Source organism: Podarcis melisellensis, assembly GCF_964234715.1.
Source record: "Podarcis melisellensis genome assembly, chromosome: 7".
NCBI lineage: Eukaryota > Metazoa > Chordata > Lepidosauria > Squamata > Lacertidae > Podarcis > Podarcis melisellensis.
The window spans coordinates 37,376,789-37,401,802 of NC_138539.1; the positions used below are offsets into that span (position 1 = coordinate 37,376,789).

At 42.6% G+C, this 25,014-nt stretch overlaps 1 protein-coding gene across 2 annotated transcripts; it reads right to left on the reverse strand.

Moving 5' to 3' along the window:
• Positions 1 to 1,955: 1,955 nt before the first annotated feature.
• Positions 1,956 to 24,967, reverse strand: TGS1 (trimethylguanosine synthase 1). Of its 2 annotated transcripts, XM_081917522.1 has the most exons (13): positions 24,761 to 24,967; positions 22,854 to 22,918; positions 20,833 to 21,017; positions 19,162 to 19,993; positions 17,296 to 17,416; positions 15,592 to 15,678; positions 14,052 to 14,226; positions 12,893 to 13,235; positions 11,844 to 12,014; positions 11,492 to 11,635; positions 10,669 to 10,885; positions 8,248 to 8,326; positions 1,956 to 2,257 (listed from the first exon to the last, which is right to left on the reverse strand). In XM_081917522.1, the coding sequence occupies exons 1-13, from the start codon at positions 24,877 to 24,879 to the stop codon at positions 2,141 to 2,143; spliced, it is 2,655 nt and encodes an 884-aa protein (XP_081773648.1). In that variant the 5' UTR covers positions 24,880 to 24,967; the 3' UTR covers positions 1,956 to 2,140. The 2 variants fall into 2 exon arrangements, with proteins under 2 accessions (XP_081773648.1, XP_081773647.1); XM_081917521.1 differs by lacking the exons at positions 1,956 to 2,257; positions 8,248 to 8,326; positions 24,761 to 24,967 and having other exon boundaries at positions 10,530 to 10,885; positions 22,854 to 23,148.
• Between the last annotated feature and the right edge of the window lie 47 nt (positions 24,968 to 25,014).

The window sequence follows — 25,014 nt, forward strand, 5'->3', positions numbered from 1 at the left end:
AGCTGAGACTCCAATACTTTCGCCACCTTATGAGAAGAGAAGACTCCCTGGAAAAGACCCTGATGTTGGGAGAGATTGAGGGCACAAGGAGAAGGGGACGACAGAGGATGAGATGGTTGGACAGTGTTCTCGAAGCTACAAACATAAGTTTGACCAAACTGCGGGAGGCAGTGGAAGACAGGAGTGCCTGCCGTGCTCTGGTCCATAGGGTCACGAAGAGTTGAACACGACCAAACAACAACAATATTTTTGTACGGGATTGGGAAATTGGAGAAATGTACAGTATGTGGGTTGTTTGACCAGCCATAGGATTGTGTTCCTTGGTATACTCAGTGTGGAAGACAGTTGTGATTTACGAGTTGACACCCACTGGGCATGAGCCAGGAGATGATGCATGTTTGCAATACTACAGGTGAAAGAGTGGAATGCCTGTGAACAGGATTTATATTATGGGTGCTATAAATTATTATGCTATGTCCTTTTAATGTGAACTGGCTGTAGTGCGTCTGAGGTTGGGTTGTCATCTGTGGGTAGTGTATATAGCTGTCTGTGACTATTTTTGAGGAGGTGGATTGTAGGAGGAATGTGCCTGCAGGGAATAAATCTTAGGGCAGTCTATACCCGTGTCAGGCCTGTCCCAGAGAAGGGAGGCACATGCCTGATAATTAACTGTTTATTGGCAAGAGAAAAACTTACAGCAGCTTCCAGGTGCTCCGGATACCACACATTTCTAGCCTCTAAGCAGCTGTCCACAGGTCTGGACCCTATGGAGTACTTGTAGAAACAGTGGGGGCCCTCCTCTCCTCCAGCTTACATTGCAACCCTAGTGGGTTGTGTGCCTGCAACCTGAGGCTTCTCCTGCACAGAAAGTGCCGCTGCTCTTCCCACTTCCAAGCCCCCCCTGGTTCTAGGAGAAGGTGGGGTGGGCAAAAGTGGGAGTCTACTGTCAGCTGAACCACCTCCACATCTGGAGCACCTTCCTCTGCCCTGACTTTCCCTCCTCCCCAGATCCTGCCTTGCAGGCAGCATCACCCCACCTCGTATAAATCACTGGTCCCCTTCTGGGTCACTCCCCTTGTCCCCTACCTCCACCACACTCTTCAGAGCCCTTCCAGTCCCTGACACTCAGTGTTCAGGGGGAGGGGCAAGCATGGCCAGGGTAGAGCACACCAGGGGAGGGAATACAGGTGCTTGCATGGTGGGTCCCTTATTGAGTTCCTCTCCATTCTTGGTATCTCTGGATGTTCCACCACGGTGACCAACAGTCTGGGGGTGGTGCTGTTAAAAGACTGGGTCTGTTTGCCATAGGATCATGCTGATCCCTTGTGGATGAGCAGGCTGACCTACTGCATTTTATCAAGACCTGGGTGGGCCAGATCCAGCTCTGCCTGCTAACCTAGTCAGATTTGGTAGGGGGAGTTGCAGTGGACTACCAGAGTTCATTTTCCATTACCAGGAAACCCTATGGAGCAGGAGTAGAAGGCCTGTATCTGGTGTTGGGTCAGACAGGTTAGGGACCCTGCTTCCCAACAGCTTCCCAAACTGAGGTGGTCTCCAGCATAGGGCTGGAGAATTTTGGCATCCGTGCCAAAATCCATGCTCTGGGCCCAGTTTAGGATTTCATCATGGGCTGTCTCAAGTGGTTATCTTCCTGACACATGGAAGAGTGGGATACACCCTTGATTTGGCCTTTGCTCCAAATAGGGAGGTGTGGTGGTCTAGAAATATGGGCAGACATTGCCCCTCTGTTATAGTCTACTTCCTGGTGAAGTTTGATCTTGCAGCAACTATTCCCATCTACAAGAGAGCAGGAAGTTCAGATGGTCTATCCTTGGAGGCTAATCTAGCTAATATGTTTGGGAAATGGCCTCACTGCTCTGTGTATGTAAATGGAAGTCTAATTATTAATCCACTTCACACTTTACTTTGATAATCACTTAGAAAATCCTTCAGACTTATTGTAAAATATTTTATTGATAACTGCAACAGGCATTCTAAACCATTTTTCATTAATTAACAAAATGACAATATTTTAGAGGAGCCACTGATTGTAAAATATATAACAGGCAAAGGGAGTATTCTTCAAAGCTTTGGGATAATACGTTTTGCCTTGACAAGCAGGTTCACTCACATAAATAAGTCAGGGTGCATGTTTTTTTATTAGATCACCAAAGTATGCAGTTATGGTTTTCAATTTGTTGTTCAGAAAGTTTTGTTCTATTTCAACTTTTCCTCCTGGCCCAGCTAAGGAAGCTACCTAAAAAGTAAAAAGAAAGAAAAAACTGTTAAATAACTCAAAATGTGACACCGAGATGGTAATAGATTCAGGACCTTAAAAGCCCTAAACATCCTCAGCCCTGTATACCCGAAGGGGTGTCTCTATCCCCATCATTTATCCTGGACACTAAGGTCCCGCTCTGAGAGTCTTCTGGCAGTTCCCTCACTGTGAGGTTACAGAGGGCCTTCTCAGCAGTCGCCTCCGCCCTCCCATCAGATGTCAAGGAGATAAACACCTGACTTTTAGAAGACATCCCTGTTCAGGGAAGTTTTTAATGCTTGATGTCTTACTGTGTTTGATGTTTGAATTTGCTGGAAGCTGTCCAGAGTGGCTGGGGGAACCCAGTCAGATGGGTGGCATATAAAGAATAAGTTGTTGTTGTTGTTGTTGTTATTAGTAGTAGTAGTATAAGCGGGAAGGCTCATCTAGCCCAACCTGTTTCAGAAAACCCACTACCACAAGATCTTTGATAGGCGACTATAAGCCTCTGCTGGGGAAACAATCAAGCCCATAAGAAGTTGAAATAAATGCTACTTGTTCCATACACAGGGACAGCTAGGAAGGCATAGATAAGGAGCTCTATTCATTGATAAGGCCATGGTGTGGGGGGAAACAGGTTTCTTTTTGTTCAAAAGGGGGGGACATTTTGGGGCAAGCAAGGCCCGTACAAAGAGGATATGTTCCATTCGAACTAGAATGGAACCAGACTGCTGACACTTAGGAATACAGGAAGCTCAGTCTTATACTGTGTCAGACTATAGATCCATCTAGCTCAGCACGGTCTACACTGACTGGCAGCGGCTCTTCAGGGTTTCAGAGTGTGTTCTCTCCCAGCCCTGCCTGGAGATGCTGTGGATGGGGCTTGGGAGCTTCTGAGTGCAAAGCAGATGATTTACCAGTGACCCATGGCCCCCTTTAATAGCAAAAAGAGGGTGACAAGTCCTTTAAACTGGCATCTTTAAACCGACTACTTGTATTATGTGGTGCCTATATTAATGCCAATTCCATCACCAATTGGCCACATTCACATGTCACTGTGAAGCACAAACCATAGCTTACCATGCATACAAAAATCACGCCTACTACCCTGCTCCCTGCTATGGTTAGGTGAAAGCAAATCACATTCTTTGGCTAGTGCTACATCCAAATCAGGGACTGTGGTTTGTCTCAGCCCTACCAAACCACAATCTGTAGCCATATCATTTGGGAGTGAAACAAACCTACAAACCCTGGTTCAAATGAAGCACAAACCAGAATGGTTTGTTTTCTCCCAACACTCAGAGGGAGAAGGAAAGCAGCTGTGATTCATTTGTGCATTGCAAACCACGTGACATGTGAATGTGGCTAATGCCTCTTCCCATGGCTGTATTTGGATACAATATCAATTCATGACATGCCAGCATAAGCACTTAAGTAGTAAAAGAGTAAACTGGAAGGAAGCATATTTGATTGAATATAAACCCTCCCAGTGACAAACCTAGGTTTACTAAAACCCTCTCATTTCCCAGTGCTACTTCCTGACCTCCTTGCTAGATAAGGGAAAATCTTGTCTGTGGTGCAGTGATTCATTAAGGAATTACTAACTTATCTTGACTCCCCAAATATCTCAGCAGTTTCCATTTTTGCTTATGTACAAATGACTGGAGTCATGATCTACTTGTGTGGACTGGTTATATTACTGCAAGTGGATTTCTCTAAAGTTCATTGAACCCTGATAGTTAAGGGGAAAAACTGGATTACACAAGATCCTCAATACAATCTAACTGCTTCTGGAAACTGCATTTACCATATTTTTCGCACCATAACACTCACTTTTTTCCTCCTAAAAGTAAGGGGAAATGTCTGTGCGTGTGATGGAGCGAATGCCTATGGATGGTGGGGGGATCTGCTGCAGTCCTGAGCAGAGGATCTATGGTTCCCCTTCCTTCCCTCCTCCGTGGCTCGCTTTGAAACAGCAAAGCGGGAGAAGAGCCGCTGAGTAGGGAGGAGAGAGGGACAGAGAGCCTGCTTGCTTTAAAGGAGCAAAGCGGGAGAGGAGTCGCTTACAAGAGTCCGGAGCTGTTTTTTTCAGCGAGCCAGGGAGGAGGGAGAGAACAGCTCGCTAAATAGCAGCAAAGTTTTTCGCAAGCAGGCAGTGGCGTAGTGTGGGGGGTGCAGGGGGGGCCGGCCGCACCGGGCGCAACATCTGGGGGTTAGGGTTAGGGGGCGCAAATCCATGGGTTAGGGGGTGCAAATCCACGGGTTAGGGGGTGCAAATTACTTGCCTTGCCCCGGGTGCTGACAACCCACACTACGCCACTGCAAGCAGGCTCTCTGTCCCTCTCTCCTTCCCACTCAGCTGGCTAAATAGTAGCAAAGTTTTTCAGCAGGGAGGAAGGAGAGAAGCAGAGCCTTTAAAGGACCAAAGCGGGAGAGGAGAGGAGCCTTCTCCTCTTATACCCCTCTTCTGCATTATTAACATCATCCTTCTCCACCCACCCCACGCGTGTTCCTTGTCCCTTGAGTGCTTTTCCTTCCCTCCCCACTTAAAACATGGTTACAAAGCACGGATCCACATGGATCCTCAGGATTTTTGCACTGGGTCACCCCAAATTCACCATCAGATCACATAGCATGTCCATGGCTACAGCTTGCACCAAAAAAATCACGCACCCACTGTTGCCTGGGGCCGCAGTAGTGCAAAAATGTGGTTACAAAGCATGGATCCACATGGATCCTCAGGATTTTTGCATTGGGCTACCCCAAACTCACCGTCAGATCACTTTTCTGTGGCCACAGCACAAACCACAAAAATCATACATCCACTGTTTCGTTTAGAATATTTTTTTTTCTTGTTTTCCTCCTCTAAAAACTATGTGCGTGTTATGGTTGGGTGCGTGTTATAGAGCGAAAAATACGGTACTCAGTTCCTGTCCTATGCGCACTTGTTTTGTTAAAACACATGTGCATGTAGGCAGCACAGCAGGCTTTTAGGGAGAAACAGATTGGATTATATTTAAGAGATGCAACTCTCAAAAATAAAAATAAACATTCTTAGAGAAAATGAATTTCTGTTCACCCCATCAATTAAAAGAAGCAGGGATCGTCATACAAATATACGTCACTTCCAGTTCCCAGCTGCTTAAGGCAAGGTGCTACATGGAAATTTCCCAAATGGTCTGGAGGACACCCTCATCTCAAAGCCTCAGATGGCCAATGTGTGCCCTGTAAAGCTCAATGGGACCTTCTCACAAATTTGAGCATCCGTATGTGAAATGCCCACATTTGCTGCACAGCCTGGGCTGCGCCTAATGGAATAAATTTCACAACTCTTTCTGTTCTCAGTGTACATGTTCTCTATCTGCAGGACATGGAGATGTATAGTTCCAGAGTGCCTGCCTATAGACTACTGAACCCAGTCAAACTTGTTTGTGATCATCTCCAATGGTTTGAATTTGAGTTACCCTATCTGAAAAAAGAAAAACACACACACACACACACACAAATCTTCCTGCTTCCTAGGATAGAATTGGATGTGGAGGCTGTGTTGATATTTGAAAGGGATATCCGTTATGCTTGTGCAAATAATGCTATCAGTGATGAGATCTGTATAGTCTGTGCAGCAAAGATTACTTAGGAAAAACATATCTGAGCATCCCAAGCTTGACACGTCCCTCGCCACAAAGATGCCATCCTATGCACATTTACCTGTGATTACATCCTGCTAACTTGACACACCTGCCCATTTGGGACCATCTTCCTATGTGATTGTACAAGCTATCACTGACATTTTTAAGTTATGCTTTTTCATGTGCTACCAGTTTTTATCTCTGTTAACATTAGCAAGATCTGACATTTTTGGAACCTTTTGGAATTTGCAATATCTCAGCAGACTTTTATGTAAACTTGGGAAAAGGCTCATGATCTTGAGGGAATAAGTATCTGCTTTTCTCTACGTACTTTGTTATTGCAACAAACCTAGAACTGCAACTGAAGAACAGACAATGGCTTAGATTGTAAGCCCAAATGTTCAGCTTCTAGAAAGATCAGTTCCAGAAATGACAGCACACTGGGAATAGTGGTCTGGATGTGTGTGTGCAAACATACATACAATGAACTTTTAATAAAAGTCTGTCCTATTCCAGGGTAGGTGTGTACATCCATATAAACTGCATTTGAAGTAGTACTTTTTACTGCAAGTTGCTATTAAGTCCCCATCATGAGCAAACATCATAATGTCTAATAACAAACACCACAAAACAACATTTGTTGACCTAGTTTACCTTCACTTTGCTTTTGTGGTTCTGAGCTTTTTAAACAAAATACTTTCATGCGAAGTATCCCACAACCTGAAAACTCTGTCCTGAAAAGTGTATAAAGAAAGCCAGCAGCAAACACCAAACAGTTCATTCTTTGCTTAGTTTAAAAGCACAGCATGCATAATTTACTTATGCTATCTGTATCTTTTTGGTATGACTGCTCCCTCTAGAGGAAGTAGAAAGAAACTGACAATAATTCAAGTTTGATCACCTTTGCCCCTTCAGGCAGTGTTTATATATCTTCAACATTTTAAGGCTGGATTTGGTTGTTAACTGCTTATATTAAACTTTGTGGGGGTTTGTATATTGCTACATCTACAGCAATGTAAATGTTGTAAGAAAACTGAAAATGCAAAGTAATGATGTCCAAACTTTTGAAGTGTGATGTCAGACCCCAGTACAAGGTATAACAGGTATAGTTCAGGATCTCTGATGTGCAGCCTGCAAGCCTTTCATTGCTAGCCATGCTTGAAGACATTCCTAAAACAAGGTTTTAATGCTAAATGACCAGGGCTTGGGAACACCCTTAACCATGATCAGAATGCTTAGATGTCAAAAAACCTTAAGTAAAAAGAGGAGAGATCTGTGTGCAAAGTGAGAAAGTGAATAATACAATTTCCAACTTTTAAATAATTACTAGCATTGGAAAAGTTGCAGCTGCACCAGCCCAGTACAGCAAAACATTTAGTGATTGTCTTTGCCAAAAAATTACACCTGGTCCAGCTCTCTGAGTTCTTTGCTCCACATCAACTAGTATCTAGGGTTACATTGCCTCAGAACAAAGAGATTCCATTTATATAGTCATTTACAGACCTAGCCCCTATGGAGTGGCCTAACCCTTTAAAAATGCTATCTAAGCTAGCGGTCCTTGCTAACTTTTCGTGTACTCACTGATATAAATTATGTTTTTCTTTCTGTCTGCTCCGCCACTCAATCTCACAGAGTGACCTCAGTTTCTAGCACAGAATGATAAACACTATCCATACTGTCTATGCTGTTCAACATCTATCATGTTTCCCTTTGGTCCTTTCTGCCCAAACTTCTAAGGTTATTGAATGTCAAAGAGCCTACTTTTTTTTACAACAAAAATATTTACAGAAGAAGCTTAGCATTCTAGGACCCGTAGCCCCTCAGGTGTTGGACTCCAACGCCCGTCAGCTCCACTCTGTAAGGGGCAAGGTCGGGAAGGACTGGAGATATAGAGGCCACCTGATTCCCCATCCTTGTTATACAGGGAGAAAGCTTGATAACAATAATATTCAATCTTTCCACATTCTACATAGGCTCTCAGTACTCCTTACAACAAACGTGTAAGGTAGGTCAGTGTTATTGCCATATTGTAGATGGAGGTGGGAAGAAATGGAAGGTGAAAGACAGAGACTTAAGCCCATTGGGCAGAGGTGAAATGTCTGTTCGCAGCTCAGGGGCAGAATTCAGTCAGCAGAAGCCTTGCTTAAGGACTTTCACTTGTGCAACAGGGCTTTCCCCACCTCTGCCCCCCAAAATGGCTTGAGTGGGTGTGGGGAGAGTCCCCAGAACAGAGTATGTGTGTGTGTGTGGGGGGGATCATTCCTTTTGGCAAGCTGCAAATGCGCAACACTGAATTCCACCCTACGTCTCTAGATTAGCAACTGTACAGCACTACTCCTGAACCTGCAAATTAAAACTTACCTGATCTATGTTAGCATTACGAGGAAGAAAGTACACAATCTTGCTGGTAATCTTTTGCGACAGCTTGAAAATTTCAAATGTACAGATGTGTTAAGGAAGAAAAAGCAAATACTCTTTTAATGGGGATGGCTCTTTTAGTAAGACAGTCCACTAAGGTAACACACATTCTTCCACAGGTATATACAGAATACCATGAGTGATATTCTGATGAGGGCCCTAGTCTACACAAGCAGAAGGATGAGGTAGCAGAGTGGATTGTACCACTTCAGAATGCAAGATAGGTACAGTGGTACCTCGGGTTAAGTACCGTAGATTCCAGTGTATTAGGCGACTGGGCTTATAAGACAAACCCCCAAATTGCAGCTGCCAATTTGGGGGTTCGTCTTATAAGCCCAGTCGCCTAATACGCTGGGCAGCTCTGCGCTGGGAGAAAGTCACCCGGCACGGAGCGGACTCGCTCCGCCCATATCCGGCATATAAGACGACCCCCGACTTTTTAACCTCTTTTCCAGGGTTAAAAAGTCATCTTATACGCTGGAATCTACGGTACTTAATTCGTTCCAGAGGTCCGTTCTTAACCTGAAACTATTCTTAACCTGAAGAACCACTTTAGCTAACGGAGCCTCCCGCTGCTGCCGCACCGCCGGAGCACGATTTCTGTTCTCATCCTGAAGCAAAGTTCTTAACCCGAGGTACTATTTCTAGGTTAGCAGAGTCTGTTAACCTGAAGCGTATGTAACCTGAAGTGTATGTAACCCGAGGTACCACTGTATAGTTTTTAAATATTCTAGTAAAAAGCAAAACACAACTATTTGCAAGTATAAAAATGAAAACAAAGCATTAACAAATCAGCAAGAAGTATTGTTCAGATTAGCCTTCTTCTTGCTATGCTAATTTTCAATTTAGAGGTGTTAATCACTTTCAGAAACGTGTCTCCCCCTACCCCTTGCAGTTTAAGTGGTATATTCCATGCAACCACTTTAGGTCTCTCCAACCTAATTCCCAGCTTTTCTGCTGCATGTACTGACCATGCCCAAACTACTTGTCAAATGTTGTTCGGATGCCTGATGATCGTCTTCCAAAGCAACTACTCTATTCCCAACTTAAGAATGATAAGCATAATGCTAGTGGACAGTAAAAGAGGTTTATAGATTATCACAAGGTAAATCCTTAAAAATTTGGTATAAACACCAACAACTGGCGACACCGAGCCCGCCAATTGGAGAACAGGCTCTACCAAAGGCGACATGGACTTTGAAGAAGCATGAACTCAGGCTGAAAGGGAGAAACGTTTGGCAAATCCTCACAGTGATCTAACTCTCACCCAGAAACCTGTGTCCTCACTGTGGAAGGATGTGCAAATCCAGAATCAATCTCCACAGTCACTTACAGACAAACTGCTAAGACCATTTTCATGGAAGACAATCTTACTCGGCTACGAGTGATTGCCAAGGAAAAAGAAGGTATTTCTCCAGAGACAGAACTGTTTCTAACCCTCACTCATACCATATGGACAACAGATCTGAAAGGATGGTCGCGATGAATTTGGGAACCTGAAACTGCCCTTTACACTAGGTCCTCAATGTGGGAATTAGTTACTGAATCATCTAGGACACATGTAAAATCATCCTATAAGAACTCAGAAATGTTAACCCGGAAGGAATTATTAGATTTAGTAGGTGATCTCGCCACAGGAGCAAGAGTGAGATTTGATAAGTATCTGATTCTTTTCAGCCCTAGGAGTCTATGAACCAATTTAACATCTTTTGTCTAACAGAAGTCAAAACTAAGAACAAGGAACTGTCAAAATGTGGTGGTGTTTTTTTTTAAAGCAACTACAGAAATTTCCCAGATTACACAAGACTTTATGCCAACTCAAACAAAACCTCTTCAACAACAGAAATCTGGTTGTCAGCATTATAAAGGCAACATCCTAATTAGGACCAATTCTGAAAAGAAAGTCACTTTTTAAAATAAAATAAAATCTCTTGTTAGTCAGAGTACCCAAATCTCTCCTGAGAGAAACAGCAATGAACATTTGATTTACAAGAATCAGTTTGCAACACTGTCATCAGCTGCTTTGAAGAAGGACATCACCAATCATTCAACAGTACAAAAATCTTAACTCATGACACTGGAATTCCTATCCAAGGTGTGTCATGAAACCCCCCCCCCCCCACAATAAAGCTTAATATAAGCAACTTGAAACTAAGACTACACTTTTCAGATCATCTGAGCCCCTTGCAACTAAATAGAAATTTCTCTGGAAATAATTCTTTGGGAGGAAGGGTGGGGTATTAATTTAATGTATAAGATGAAATGATATATGGCAGAAAGCATAATATGTGATATGCGGTCACCCTGTAAGAAAAAACAGCATTTGTTTTACTTTTGTGGAACAAGTGACTTGAAAAAGGATATCCATCGGGAGGAATCATAGTTTGAACATCAAAGATTTCTGCAGAAGCATATTCAGGCCCACCCCACGGAGGGCTCAGAAACACAACATCTGCTTTTAAACTGGATGCTAGCTTCATGAAGTCTCCACAGATGAACTCTATTTTATCTGCTACTCCATAGACTTCTGCGTTGTTGAGAGCAAGACTGATCTTCACAGGGTCAATATCGATTGCGATTACTAAAAAGAATGAACAAGGTATTTTTTAAAACGCAGGTTTTTTTAAAAAAATAATAATAATTCAAGCAGTCATGTATGTTGAAAAGCAAGGAAGCAGTGGGAATTAGTACTTGTGCCACATAAACAACCAATCACCTAAGCTGGAATAACACCACTATATTTTCTCTGTGTTTGTATAATTTTTTTGGCCGGTGTATATTGTGTAACTCTAAACTAGGCTGATAATGGTTTGATTTTTCTAAGCAAGCAAAGCGTAAGGCTGAACTCAGATCGTCATGGAAAAAAAGACTCCATCTCTTGGAGGATCTCACTAGTGAAAGCAGCAAAAGCATTTCTGCAGATTCCTCCCTCCTCTTACATCCACACAGTGGAGGGTGGAGGCAGTATCCAACACTTTCAAGACAACATGGAAAGTGACACTGGGAACTGGAAGGAGGAATTTAGCCAATTGCAAAGACTAGATCTGTCCCCTAGTAAGAATCTTTAGCTTTAACTAGAACACACACATACACAATCTCTCTCTCTCTCTATATATATCTACCACAACGCTAGCATATGAATGCGCACACAGTGGATAAGAGAAAAGAAGCAAACAGAAATGTTTACCTTTTTTCCCTGCCAAGGCAAACTGAATAGCGTTTCCTCCTACGCCACAGAATGCATCTGCTATTAAGTCAGAGTTGAAGGACTGACTTACACGATCCGCAATATGCTCTGCAATTTTCTCAGGCGTAACAGAAAACCATCCCTCTAATGGAAGAAAGCAGTAGTCATATTTCTATACTTAAAAAAGGACAAGCTTGAACATAAAAATCAGTGAAGTATATAGCTCACACATGCACAATCAACATTTAGCAACTGAAGTATCAAGTGATGATCTACATGTGTAGAATGGTCTATTACAGAACTTGCCAATCACTTCAAAACAAAGTAGCTTCCAATCAATATATGAATTTACCTCTGTCTAACTGAATTCCTTCATCAAATCGAGAGAACAGTCTATACCGCTGTGCCCAGTATTTAGCCAATTCGGGATCAGCAACTATTTCAGGAGGCAGAGGCTGCCCACACCTGTTTCTCATCTTCGGTATTATCTTGATTTTCCTCTTGTTTGTAGTTTTTACTTCACCTAAACCAAAGAAAACCATACTTTGCAATTAGCTCATTTCTCTTAAATGGATTTAGGAACACAAAGAAAAATCTAAACTACTTTTATTACTCATTTCAGTTCAATTTATGCATTGCTTCAGAGAGCCAGGAGGAGTCCCAAAGTGATCACAGGGACAACAGCATGTAAAATATAACATACAATAAAATCCATTAAACTGAAATAAATATTAGTGTAATTGTTCACTTCAGCTGCTGATATTACAACAGGGAAACAAAAAAGCCACAGAGATCTGCTTTATTGCTGCATCTACTGTAGTAATCAAATGTGAAATTCACTACAAATTTATTCACTGGGAATAAGAAATAAAAAAATTAAGTAGCAAAAGAAGCATCTGAAAACATACAAAGACATTTCAACAAAAATTAGTACAATGAAAACCAAAACATTCTTTTCTTCCACAGAGATTTCAGAAATTTAAGAGAACACAGAAATTCTCTTAAACCAACCAACAAAACCTTTTACGCAAAACTCCCCCTAACACCTATGTTGCTTATCCTATAACATTTCATGAGAAAGAAACTGCTCATTGGACCAAGAAGATCTCTACTATAGGTTGGAACTGCTCTCTTGTAAAGCAAACTCACAGAAGCAGGCAGAGTTCCATGCTCCCCATCAGCCTGCTACATCTATTTCCAGCAGAAGTTGTTGCTACCTGTATTTTTATTCAAAGGAGTAGCTGGTGAAGTAGCACTCTGTTCATCACCAAACAATCTCTCTTGCAAATAAAAAGGGGATTAATTTTGGGTTTTTTAAGACTTTGGGGGCTTATCAACAGTTTCTGATTCATACACACAGACACACACTTTTTAAAGCTTTTACTCAGAATTATCACATACCTTCTGCTTCCACCTGCAGGTAGTCCGGAATATCCACAGGAACTAACTCTCTTCCTGAAGGATGTGCATCTTCTCTTCCTGCCTCTTCCTTAGGCTCCTGGAACTTCCAGTCACTTGTTGCTACTACCAGATTTTCTTTGCCTTTTTCCTCAGTGCTGTTTCCTCCACGCTTAACAGAATCTGAACTGGAGAACGGCAGGTCACTTTTAGGAGAATCCAAATTATTTTGTGAGCTGGCAACATTTTCCTGTTCCTCTGAATCACTACTGGAAGAAGGAGGGTGAACTCTGCCTTGAGACATCTCTTCCGCAGGCTCATTCACTTGTTTCAAGAAGCTTTCTACCTAGGAAGACCATGTATTACAGAACCACATTTCAAACAATTGCAGAAATGTGACTTGCTACTGAAGGGAGATTATCGCTACTTCAGCAGTCTAAGTAAAAGGAGAAAGTCGTCAACAGAACCCTACAAAGGAACACTACGTTTTGGCATTCAGGAGCATTCACCTCACAGGCTCGTAGACTCCCCCCACCCCCAGGAAGGGCTCTTCCTCCACTCCACCACTGCTTACTGTGATATCCAAGTTGCTGAAAAATTATGGCTCGGCCTTAATCCTGATAGTTTCATGTTATGTCTACAATGAACCTTGATGTAAGTGGACAATGCCATTGCAGAGAGAAACAAGCTGTTTTATCTGCGCAAACTGGTCCTTGGGTACATTGTGTTGCAGTTTCAAACCAATGAAAACATTAGGATGGACATGCAGTACAGTCATCACATGACGCACCACCACATCAGATGACCTTGGCAGCTGCAGGGTATCTATATGTAGGAAGCTTTTGACATGGTAAAATCTCAGGTCCTGTATATGCCCCGGGAACAATCCCAGATGGTATAATGGGGCTGCGTCCTTCCTAAACATTGAAGTATCTTCTCAAGATACAGTCCTTACTAGACTAATATGAATTTAATTACTTACATAATCTAGTACACAGTAAGAAACATAAAATTGTACCGACTTTCTTTCTCTCACTAGCAACTAAGAGCATTCTAAATTATGAACACAACCTTGCACTGTTTTTAAGAGCCAACAGACACACAGGTTTTAACATCAGAATCCCAAGTTCAAGACTATTAACATACCATACACAATACTGACCTTAATCAATATGCTGCTCTTTTTAACTGCCCCTGTCTCAGGTTCTTCTGTAAAAAATATATGCTTCCTTTTGGTCTTGACTGTTCTGTGCATGTCCAAGAATTTTGATTTAAACTTCATATTTTTATTGAGATGACTCACTTTTCTTTCACTGAAGTCAGGAATGTCTCTGTATCTGGAGAAAACAGAATAAAAGTTAAAAACAACCTTTTCAGTGAGGGGGGAGAAGTTTTGCTCAGCTTCACAGTATATTTATTAGCTGTGCCTTCATCAACTGAAAGCCCCCTTTATAAGCATGCCAACACTGCCACATAAATAGGCCTAAAAAATTAATGGAGTCACAGCAGTAAACTTTGCTTTTATACATACTGTGATACATTTATAGCTTACCAAAAGGCTTTAATGCATTTTGTACGAATATATCTTGGGTTGAATCACTCAAGTATTTAAATAAGGCCTGGGGAACCTTCAAGCCTCCTAGCTAATTAAGCCCATCAAGTCTCCCCATTTGGTCTGCAATGACATTTCAGCCATGCCATTCTCACATGCCCTATACCTGATGTCATATATGATGTTGGGGGTGGGACAGGTTAAAATCCAGCTCAGCTGAAGGGTGATTTACAGGCAAAACCAATCAGTTTATGCAAAGTACTGCAAGTATAAGTGCTTTGAAAGGAGCTTAGAAGTCCTTTTCAAATCACTCCAGAAGACCTTGATCAGATGATTGAAAGGGACTTGGCAACAGTGAACAAAGTGCTATCTTGTGCAGTACTTTGAAAGGGGCTTCTCCAGAGGGTACCGAGTAGCACTTTGCAAGACATATGCAAGGGCAGAAATGACAGCCAACATCAATGTGAAGCCAAGTGATTGACAAGTAAGCTACCAAACATCGCCTGCCCAGGGCGAGGGAGATCATGGTCTGGCCCACTGGCCAGATCCAGTTCTCTACCTTTGATATAAATGGATCGCATAGGAACTGTTAGTGGAAAAATATAACTATTTACTATAAACAAGCAACATTCTTCCACATGGTCTTAGTTTTTCTTTTTTCTTTTTGTAATTATGAACAAGGTTAAGTATCTGTCATTTGTGACAACTTTAGTATATCAAGAAGATGCAGGAAGTGAACACCCATAGTATTTCAACAGGAAAACCTAGGAAAAGGACATATTCTACACATAAAACCAGCAACCATAAGCAGCATCACTTTTAGGAAGGGATGGCCAAATGTGGACCTCCAGGATTCTCTATCTGATCTTCAGGATAGTTTCCAAGTCACACTTCTCACTGACCCTGCTCTGCCTGCTCCTGAAGTGCTTTTGCATCTTACTTGCTTGAATGGCAAAGGTGTGTAGAAACCTCTAGATTTTGCATGGGTTGAATGTAGCCTAGTGTAAAAAGGCAAGAGCCACACCTGTTGCTCCACCCACTTTTGCCAACCACTGGCATGCAGCCCCTGGCAGGTTGCCTAAGAGGCAAGGTGGTCAGGCTGAAATGGTTCCTCACCCCTGATTTAGGAAACCATTAGAACACTTATTACTTTTGTCCTCTGCCATGTTTGAGTCCCAAAAGACAGCAAATCTTTTCTGGATCAGCCTGGGAATGTTCTTCAGCATCCAATTCATGGCTAGAAAGAAACAAAATATTTGTCACTACAGTTCACAGTAAGTTGAGACAAAACAGCTGCCTATTTTGACTTCAAATGAAGGGTAAGTCGATTTCTAAAGCAGCTAAGCAAAAGAAAGTGTCCACTGAATTCAAATAAGGACTTTTATCACTTGTTTACAAGGTCAGAAATTCGCACAGCCGGGTTCCCCAATGATGTCTAATAAATGCCTTCTCAGCATTACCCGAAGTTTTGTGCCCAATATTGTTTCAAATTGAGACTTAGGGTCTTCAGTGAAAGGTAAAAAGTAACCGTACAAAACCATTAGTCTAGCTATCTCTACCAGGAAGGGAGGAGACAACCTTGAACTCATAGAACCCATAGAATCTTAAGAGTTGGAAGGCACCCAACGGTTATCTAGTCCAAACCCCTGCAATGCAGGAATCTCAGCTAAAGCATCCATGACAGATGGCCATCAAACCTCTGCTAAAAAACCTCCAAGGAAGGAGAGTCCACCACCTCTCGTGGGAGTCTGTTCCACTGCTGAACAGCTCTTACTGTCAGAAAGTTTTTCTGAATGTTTAGTCGGAATCTCCTTTCTTGTAACTTGAAGCCATTGGTTCGAGTCCTACTCTCCAGTGCAGGAGAAAACAAGCATGCTCCCTCTTCCATGTGACAACCCTTAAGATATCTGAAGATGGCTATTATATCTCCTCCCAGTCTCCTCTTTTCCAGGCTAAACAAGCCCAGCTCCTTCAAGTGCTCCTCATAAGGCTTCGTTTCCAGATCCCTGATCATCTTGGTTGCCCTCCTCTGTACATGTTCCAGCTTGTCAACATCATTCTTAAATTGTGGTGCCCAGAACTGGACACAATATTCCAGATGTGGTCTGACCAAGGCAGAATAGAGTGGTACTATTACTTCCCTGGATCTGGACACTATACTTCTGTGGATGCAGCCTAGAATAGTGTTAGCTTTTTTTGCTGCTCCAAAGGCCACTGTCTGTGGCCTTTGGCCCATTTTCAAAAGTACAAGTAATCTGTTCTGTAATCTGTTCAACCCTCTGGCCAGAGCAACTGTGTCTGTCTATTAGCAGCCTGCTGAGTAGCAAGGAAGGGCAGGGAAAAGACAGAGAAGTGAGAGCAGAAAAGGGAGAAGGAAATGCCTGGCCATGCTGGCTTTGGCACCTTCCAACACTGATACGTGATCCCCAACAGAAAAAGGTTGCAGACCCCTGATCTAAACTATAGTGAGTCATTCTTCAATAGAAATAGACCCAAGAGAACAGCCTTATATTTCACAGAATATTTAAATCACTAGTAATAACATGAAAGCAGCAACATTTTGAAAAAGGCAATACAGCAGCAGCCAGTAAGGGTTATTAAGTACAGTCATACCTTGGTTTTCGAACAGCTTAGTTCTCAAACATTTTGGTTCCCGAATGCCACAAACCTGGAAGTGACACGGAAGGAGCTTCCTGCAGCCAATCAGAAGCTGCACTTTGGTTTCTAAATGTTTTGGAAGTCGAACGGACTTCTGGAACAGATTCCGTTCAACTTCCAAGGTACAACTGTACACTAAACCATATAGGCACGCAAATGTGAATGGGAGAAGCGAAAGATATGATAGATAACCTGCCTCCTCTTTAATCTGACTTGTTTGCGTTCAGGTGGCTCATCATCATCACCATCATCACCATCACTGTGCGATCCCCTGCCTCCTGTGGCATCTGAACAAGATCTAGATGACCCCTGTGAAACTAAGAAGGAAAAAGGGGGGGGGGAGAAAGCATTGATTTGATACACTGGTGGGAAATTTGTTTTCTGCCAGGTTTTTAAGACTCCATCAGCTCCATCGTTCATGGTCAATAGTCAGGGAGTTGACAATTCATGGGAGTTGAAATCCAACAACATCTGGAAGGCCACAAGTTCCTCATCCCTGTGTTAATGAATTTTATTTGTTTGCTTGCTTAATTTGTATCCCACCCACGGTGCTCAAGATGGCCAACAATAATACAAAACACAGCAAAATATAAAAAAATACAATAAAACAGCAATCTTCACGCAGTCATTCATTTCCTGTATGAGGAAAGCAATTTCAATTTAAAAAATTACATTTTCACCAAATTCACAGCGGGAATACTGTTTTCCAGTTGCTTTTCATTAGGAACCCAACTGCACTCATCAATCTATCTGGTGTTAAGACAAAACTGTTGACTGTGCATTTGGCAAAACAAATCAATCTTCCATCAATCTGAAAGCCTCTGCTTCATTAAGTATCTGATCTAGGCATTTAAAATTCAAAACTACCAGAAAGCCATTCTTTCAGAGCCTCTTTCCAAACAACAGTATAACAAAGTCCAAGTAGCCAGCTCTGAATTGAAAACATTAGCATTTCAGGAATGTTTGGATTTCTGTTCCTGAAATAGTGACAGGGCTGGGAGGTGCCTGGGCACTGCAGTATGTTCTGATAGCACCTCAAATTGGTAGAAATGCCTTGCAAGAAAACCAAACATTTCTGTGGAAAGATCAGAGGAATTGTGGGTAGAATATTAGGGGTGTTTCAGATAAGCAAGGTTGGGCTTTGTCTTAAGTGAAGATTGAACAATAGTTTCCCTTCATGTGGATGCGGATGGAACACACACACCCTTTGCCCCTTTACCACCTCACAGACTGAAGGTCATTACCTGTACATCTTGCAAAATGGAACCAATCACTCTATTAGATTAATATTTTCAAAGTGAGACATCTGGGTGCTAAATAACCTTTGAAACCCAAGACCACAATATGGATGTGAGGCTCACTTTGTAAACAATATTCTAAAGACCATTCACATTTTGCAAATGACTCTTCTGAGTCCAAAACATATCCCTTTTGAGAAGAAATGCCTAATCCCTACCCGCCCTGGAAATGATAGGTAGAATTCCAGGCTGCAGAAGTAGCTGCTTATGCACACTTATTTATTCTCTACTGGATTCAGTGCAGGAATGTAGTAGACAGACAATATCTCTGAGCTGGCACTGGAAGCGAGTTGAGAATGTAAGCTGGAGCGGAGCACTTCTACACAAACACTGTCTACACCAATGTTCTGCATTTCTGCTGGCTGCTTGGTTTCCAGCTCCCCTGCACTATTTTCCAGGTCACTATTATGTGTGGTGTCAACTGAGAGCACAGGGAGAGGGTCTTTTTATACCTGTGTTCCAAAGCAGTCTAGGATGCTTGAAAGACAAAGTGATTAGCTCTAGACACAAAGTCTTCGATGTGTCATCTACACTTCTTCAGCTGAGAATGTGAGTTGCAGGATTGGGGGAAAAGGGAAGCGAAAGGGAAACAGGATTGCAAAGAATGGGGAATAAAACATCCAAAATAATGCAGTTTTTATATGTGCCACTCAATGGAGAAATGCACAGTACAGAATATGGGGTGGCTGCAAGGGAATTTCTTTCCTAGCATTTGCAAACACAGGGTCTTATGCCTTCTGGGAAAGGGAACCTAGTATACCAACCTGGCTTGTCTGAACATCCATTTTCAGAAGACGCATTACTTCCTCTTGTTCCCTCATCACATTTCACAGTCTGAGCAATATCACAAGGACAACACCTTTCAATGCTTGTTATGCTCAGTCCTCTCTGACCATTACAATCATCCGCATTTTCCAATTTGATCCGTTCTGTTTCTTCAGAGTTTAGATTTATTTTACTAATTTCAGGAAGAATGTCACTATTACAGTGATTATCATTTGGAGAAGGATTTTCCTTGCAGCTGGCACTGGATGCGAGTTGAGAATTTAAGCTGGAGCGTAGCACTTCTACACAAACACTGTCTACAGCAATGTTTTGCATTTCTGCTGACTGCTTGGTTTCCAGCTCCCCTGCACTATTTTGCAGGTCACTATTATGTGTGGTGTCAACAGTCCAACCTTGACTTGCCCAGTAGTGAAACTGTTGCCAGTAATACCAGTATAGTTCATTATAGTGCTGCTCCCACTTTTCCTTTACTTCAGGATTATTCCAAGGCTCAGTAATAGACAAAAGTTCAAAATTTTTCTCTTGCCAACTTTGCCACAGAAGTCCTTCTCCATACTCACTCCAATACTTTTCCCATTTTTCTTTCATATGAAACTCATCAAGTAAAAGGTCTCCATTTTCACAGCTCTTGTCATTCTCAGATCCCTTTTTAATTGAAGAGTGATCATCAGAAAGAGACAGGTCATCTTCATCAAGATCTTCTTTCAATGATTCCTGCATTACTGTGAAAATATCTTGTTGCAGCATTTTCTTTTTCTTCTTTTTCTTCTTCTTCACTTTCTGACTTTTCTTACTAATATTCTCAAGTGCCTGAAATTCAGCATGAAAAAGCATAAATGCAATTTTTATGTACTTTGTTCAACAGATTCTGATTCAATATGGTTACCTGGTTAATTCATTTCACAAATTTTCATGTTATAGCTTGGTTGTAACCCAGCCAGAAAATCACAAACGACACATCTACCAAGCTCTACAATTCTATGATTCTACCCCATAATATTCAACTGCTATCTTATTTGGTGTGCTCTTAGATTAACAGCCAAGAATGCATTTGCCTTCCAATTTATTATTTCCAACTCAACTTTTCTTTTGTCACACTTCTTAAAAGCCCATTTTTCCTATTCCCTCTCTCATTTAACTTTGGTTTTTAATTCTAGAGCCAGGAGGAAAAAGAAATGTATTCCTGAAAATTCTTTTGTGGGGTTTGTTAATGCAACGTACTAAATTTACTTTAAAGGTAAAAAGGTAAAGGTACCCCTGCCCGTACGGGCCAGTCTTGCCAGACTCTGGGGTTGTGCGCCCATCTCACTTAAGAGGCCAGGGGCCAGCGCTGTCCGGTGACACTTCCGGGTCACGTGGCCAGCGTGACATCGCTGCTCTGGCGAGCCAGAGCTGCACACGGAAACGCCGTTTACCTTCCCGCTGGTAAGCGGTCCCTATTTATCTACTTGCACCCGGAGGTGCTTTCGAACTGCTAGGTTGGCAGGCGCTGGGACCGAGCAGCGGGAGCGCACCCCGCCGCAGGGATTCGAACCACCAACCTTTCGATCGGCAAGTCCTAGGCGCTGAGGCTTTAACCCACAGCGCCACCTGCATTCCAATAACTTTAAATAGCACAAAGGAATAGAAAATACATTGGGTTTTATTACCAGTGTCTTATGGGCTGCTGCATTGCCAAATTGAACAGGTAAGCCCATGCGTTTCATGAGTTCAGCCTCTGAATCAAGTTCAATGTCTTCCACTCCAGAAGCATGACTGTTAGATAAATCAGCAGTCCCAAAGGAATTATGTTTCTTGTCTTTTTCTTCATCCTCGGTGGTTACTTGATCTTCCCCTGTAAACCACAATACTAAGTTACAAAGTTGTATTTTCATTCTTACTTTTGTCAGTCATAGATTTCTAATGCAGAAGAATTACAATACCAAATTATTTTCCCCAGCAAGCATCCTGTGGCAGTCGTTTCAAAAGAGTACACCAAGTTCCTTAGGAAAAGTGATTAATTTCCCTTAAAGCAAATTGCATTTGATGTTTATTGAAGTTTGAGAAGATGCTCTCTTGAAAATATCAAATGTAAGTGAATAATCGATTCAAATGTATATTCAGTGATTGATTCCATGCTTAGATTAACTCTGTTAGTCCAAAGCTAAAGTTCCCAAAATGCATGAATTTAAATAAAATATTAAAAGCACAATTTCCTACTGCAGACACGATTTCTTCCTACAGGCACAAATACAAGGGGGAAAAGAACCAGAGGATCTCACAGTCATGAAGACTAGATACCAAAGGCACACAACTGTCTATATGAGAACCCAGCTGCAAAATATTTTAAGCCTGATATTCTATTTAATGCAAAACTATGTAACAAAGAAGGCAGCCAGCAGCCATACCATGTTTCCCTTGTCCATGTCCCTGTTTGTGAAATGTTATCTCCATGTGAGGTTCACAGGCACCTATTCTCATGTCCTCCTTATTCTCCCATGCCTTTTACAAATATCAGCTAAATTATTTTTAGCCTGTTCTTGTTGCTGCTATGCTCTTTTCTGCTGCTTTGCTCTTGCTACCAACTTGCTGTTTTTATCATTCAACTTCTGTAGAGATTGCAATGCTGCCCTGAATACTATCAGGACAGCACTACAATCACTACAAAAATTCATTGACGGGTGGAGTATGAATTGTACAGTAAACTAACTAAAATGAATAATTATTTGTGGAACCAGTCAAGAAACTTAAACAGAATTCACATGCAGCAGTTTGTACAGCAGTTTCTTGGGATAGGGGGGAATGCAGGAAAGGGGCACTGCTGAGATGCCCTACCAACTGGTTGTTGGTCAGTCTCCTACCGTTTTATGGCTGCAGGCTTTTAGATGCGAGTTCTGAGATATAATTGTTTTCAGGTACTGATGTAACCATCTAATAAGAATCACTAGAATCAGGCTACAGGATACAGTGGTACCTCGGGTTAAGTACTTTATTCGTTCCGGAGGTCCGTACTTAACCTGAAACTGTTCTTAACCTGAAGCACCACTTTAGCTAATGGGGCCTCCTGCTGCTGCTGCGCCGCCGGAGCACGATTTCTGTTCTCATCCTGAAGCAAAGTTCTTAACCTGAAGCACTATTTCTGGGTTAGCGGAGTCTATAACCTGAAGCGTATGTAACCTGAAGCGTATGTAACCTGAGGTACCACTGTATTGGATAGCCTTGGGTAGAAGTGCTTAGCAGTGATTTGAATCCATGTTTATTCACATACATGTGTAACACTAAGAGTGGAATTTTGTGCACGTTCACTCAGAAGTAAGTTAATCTAGGCTCACTCCCAGGTTGATGTGTATGTAGTTCATAAGTAATACTACATTGGTTCACAAAGCTAAAGACACCCTATCTTGCCGATTCTCAAGCGGATTTCATATGTGGTTTGGAACAATATATTTACTCAAGCAAAACTACTGTTGTAACACTTTCCATATATACGTTCTCTTCACTTTTCCAAAAGTCTTCACCTACATTTTCTTATATGGACTTTGAAAAATCTGTATCTGAGCATTGGGTTGATAAATTAATAGCAGGGATACAACTATAATTTGTTAATTCAAGTTTCTCTACCTTACAGGTGTGCAAACAACTTATTTTGCAATGCACACAATGTTAATTCAACATTTTGAGCATATCTTACCTATACTGTCACCTTCATCTTTGACATAAAACCCCTTCAAGCCTAGCTTGTAAAGTTTTCGATCCCTAGGGAATAAAATAAAAATACATGTCACTGTTAAGGCCATCAATGGAATATGGAAGTAAAATAGCAGATGACAAAGAAAGCATGCAAAAAAGGCCTTCTTTACACAACATGCTATAATTTTAGTTTTCCTGAAACTAGTCATCATGTACAACAAAGAGTCTTGAGACACCTTAAAGACTAAAGAATTTATTTCTTGGGCTACATCCCATTTCATCAAATGTATGAAATGTTGTCCCAAGGTATAGATAGCCCAACTCTCTTTGGCATATTCTTCTTTCTGTTGCTCTCATATGCCTTCAGCTTGACTGAAAATGGTGTGTATTTCCATTCAAGAAGTGGCAGGGGTCTGTTCAACCTGGCACGTCTCCATGCCAAGACAAAAAATGCAATGGGTTCTTATCCACAAGATGTGGTTTGTAGATAATGCAACCTTGACAGTGCAAGGAAACTCTGCAGAGACTCAACCCCAAGCCTACTCATCAACCCCAAGCCTACATGGAGTTTGGCTTCACCAGCAGCCTGACAAAGACCAACATCCTGTTTTATGGAAGTGAGTCATGGGTAGCTTACACCCGCCAGGAGTGACACCTCAATGCCTTCCATAAGTGCTGTGTCAGGAAGGTTTTGGGCACCATATGGCAGGGCAGAGTCTCAAACAAAGATGTTTTCTCCCAAGCTCACATTCCCCACATGTTTGCACTTCTGTCTCTGTGGCATCTATGCTGGCTTGCTCATGTACACAGAATGGAAGATGGCAGAATCCCCAAGGATGTGCTCTATGGAGAGCTGCCTTCAGGCAACAGGCCTGTTGACAGACCAACTCTAAATTACAAAGATGCCTGCAAATGTGACATGAAGGCTGGCAACATTAACCCCGTAGTATGGGAATCCTTTCCAGACAATCACAGTGCCTGGAGACGGACAGTCAGGTGCATCCACACCAGTGACCAATGGAGGAATGACCACTGGGAGGAGCACAGAGAGAAGAAACACCACGGTGCACTTGGAGCCACAAAACCAGACGGCCTAATCTGCCACAAAACATGCCTGTTCCATATCAGTCTCTACAGCCACAGCAGGTGCTGCAACTCTCCAAAAGTTTGACTTTACCCCCAAAGACACACACTTCCATTGTATCCTGAGACAGACAAATGCCAACAACATGAGAAGTCTAACACATAGCAGCTTTACCTTACTTTACTGGGGGGGCACCCCTTGCATTTCACCCCACTGTTAGCTAGCAAAAGTGTGGCAGAACCTCATAATTACTGAAATCCAGGCTAAATTAGCTGAGCTTGGAACCCCACTAAAGTACTTGAGACTTAGTTGTGACTAACATGTCCCATCTATTTCAGTGGTACTTGAAGTTCAACTAAAACAGGAACAGGATTTCCCAAAGTGTGGTACGCATACCCCTGGGGGTATCAATGGGTGCATGACGCCCCCTCCCCACTTCAATGTGATTTTTTGGGGTGCTGCAGAAAACAATTCAAAGATAGAAAAGTATTATTAACCCTTGCCCCCCCACCCGCTTGTGAAGATCTTTACACCAGTAAAGGTTGCGCTCTCCAAAGCGGCATGTTATTGTTCTAAGTTTGGTGGGAAACAGTGAACTGGTGGATCTAACCCATTGCCGTCATCACCACCAGGTTGCTACTACTCAGAAGCCGCGGGAATTCAAAAGGACACTCCTCGGCGCCACTTCTCCCGCAATTAAGCCGCCTCGAATCCCTGTCAGGGAACAAGGCGGGAAATAAACGAGCAAGCAAAAAAAGCGAGTGAGACCTTCAGGCTGGCCGCTCACACCGGCTCCCCCCCCCCTCGCCCCCTCCCCGACTCACTCCACGAAGGCTCGCGTGCACAGGCAGAGGATGTCGCTTCCTGCCTCCGCCTCTCCTTCGCCCCGCAGCGTGAGCAGCAGCTCGGCCACCACCAGGGTCTGCGGCACCTCGCGCAACATGCCGCCGTTTCTGCCCCTCGAAAGGACTCGAGGCAAGCAAGGCTCAGAACCCCGTGGGAGAAAGAGCGTGGCGGACCCAAACGGGGACGGGTATTTCCGGCGGAAGTGCGCCTCCGCGAGTGTTGCACCCCATAA

What these genes read in the sequence shown, in the direction of transcription:
- TGS1 (XM_081917521.1), bottom strand. Translation starts at nt 23,133, where the DNA reads ATGAAATGGGATGTAGCCCAAGAAATAAATTCTTTAGTCTTTAAGGTG. An exon ending in AAACATGGCAGAGGACAAAA is followed by an intron (nt 14,227 to 15,591) that starts GTAATAAGTGTT and finishes TGTTTTCTCCAG; the next exon opens with ATACAGAGACATTCCTGACT. An exon ending in CCTGCAGGTGGAAGCAGAAG is followed by an intron (nt 12,015 to 12,892) that starts GTATGTGATAAT and finishes TCTTTGGTTTAG; the next exon opens with GTGAAGTAAAAACTACAAAC.